The following is a 274-nucleotide window of genomic DNA, read 5'->3' as shown; positions in this document are numbered from 1 at the left end:
TCTCCTATGGTCGTGAAGGCGGCGTATAGAAGCAGGAGTGAGGCGCAGCAGCTGGTGCTGCTGCTGCTGCGGCTGCTGCTGCTGCTGCTGTCGACCGTTGGGAGATGATGCTGCTCCTCCTCCTACTGCTGCACCCCGCTGCTGCTGCTGCTGCTGCTGCTGCTGCTGCTGCTGCTCTCTTGCTGCACTCCTTCGCCGGCCCTCTCCGCTCTTAGTGGGCACTGTCTTGAGTTGTTTGAGTGTTGCTGCTCCATCAGCAGCAGCAGCAGCAGCA

At 61.7% G+C, this 274-nt stretch overlaps 1 protein-coding gene across 1 annotated transcript in view; it reads right to left on the bottom strand.

Moving 5' to 3' along the window:
* EMH_0055310 (uncharacterized protein) overlaps positions 1–274 on the bottom strand; it is a gene marked incomplete at both ends in the record, with an annotated part of 7759 nt that overhangs the window by 4349 nt on the left and 3136 nt on the right. The window contains one exon of the mRNA XM_013497221.1: positions 3–248. Coding sequence (XP_013352675.1) covers positions 3–248 — 246 coding nt within the window. The remainder of the gene's footprint in view (positions 1–2; positions 249–274) is intronic.

This window comes from Eimeria mitis, genomic scaffold, assembly GCF_000499745.2.
Source record: "Eimeria mitis Houghton genomic scaffold, Emh_scaff2543, whole genome shotgun sequence".
In the NCBI taxonomy this organism is placed as follows: domain Eukaryota; phylum Apicomplexa; class Conoidasida; order Eucoccidiorida; family Eimeriidae; genus Eimeria; species Eimeria mitis.
The sequence above is the reverse complement of the archived record's forward strand: the minus strand, read 5'-3'. Positions and strand labels throughout refer to the sequence as shown.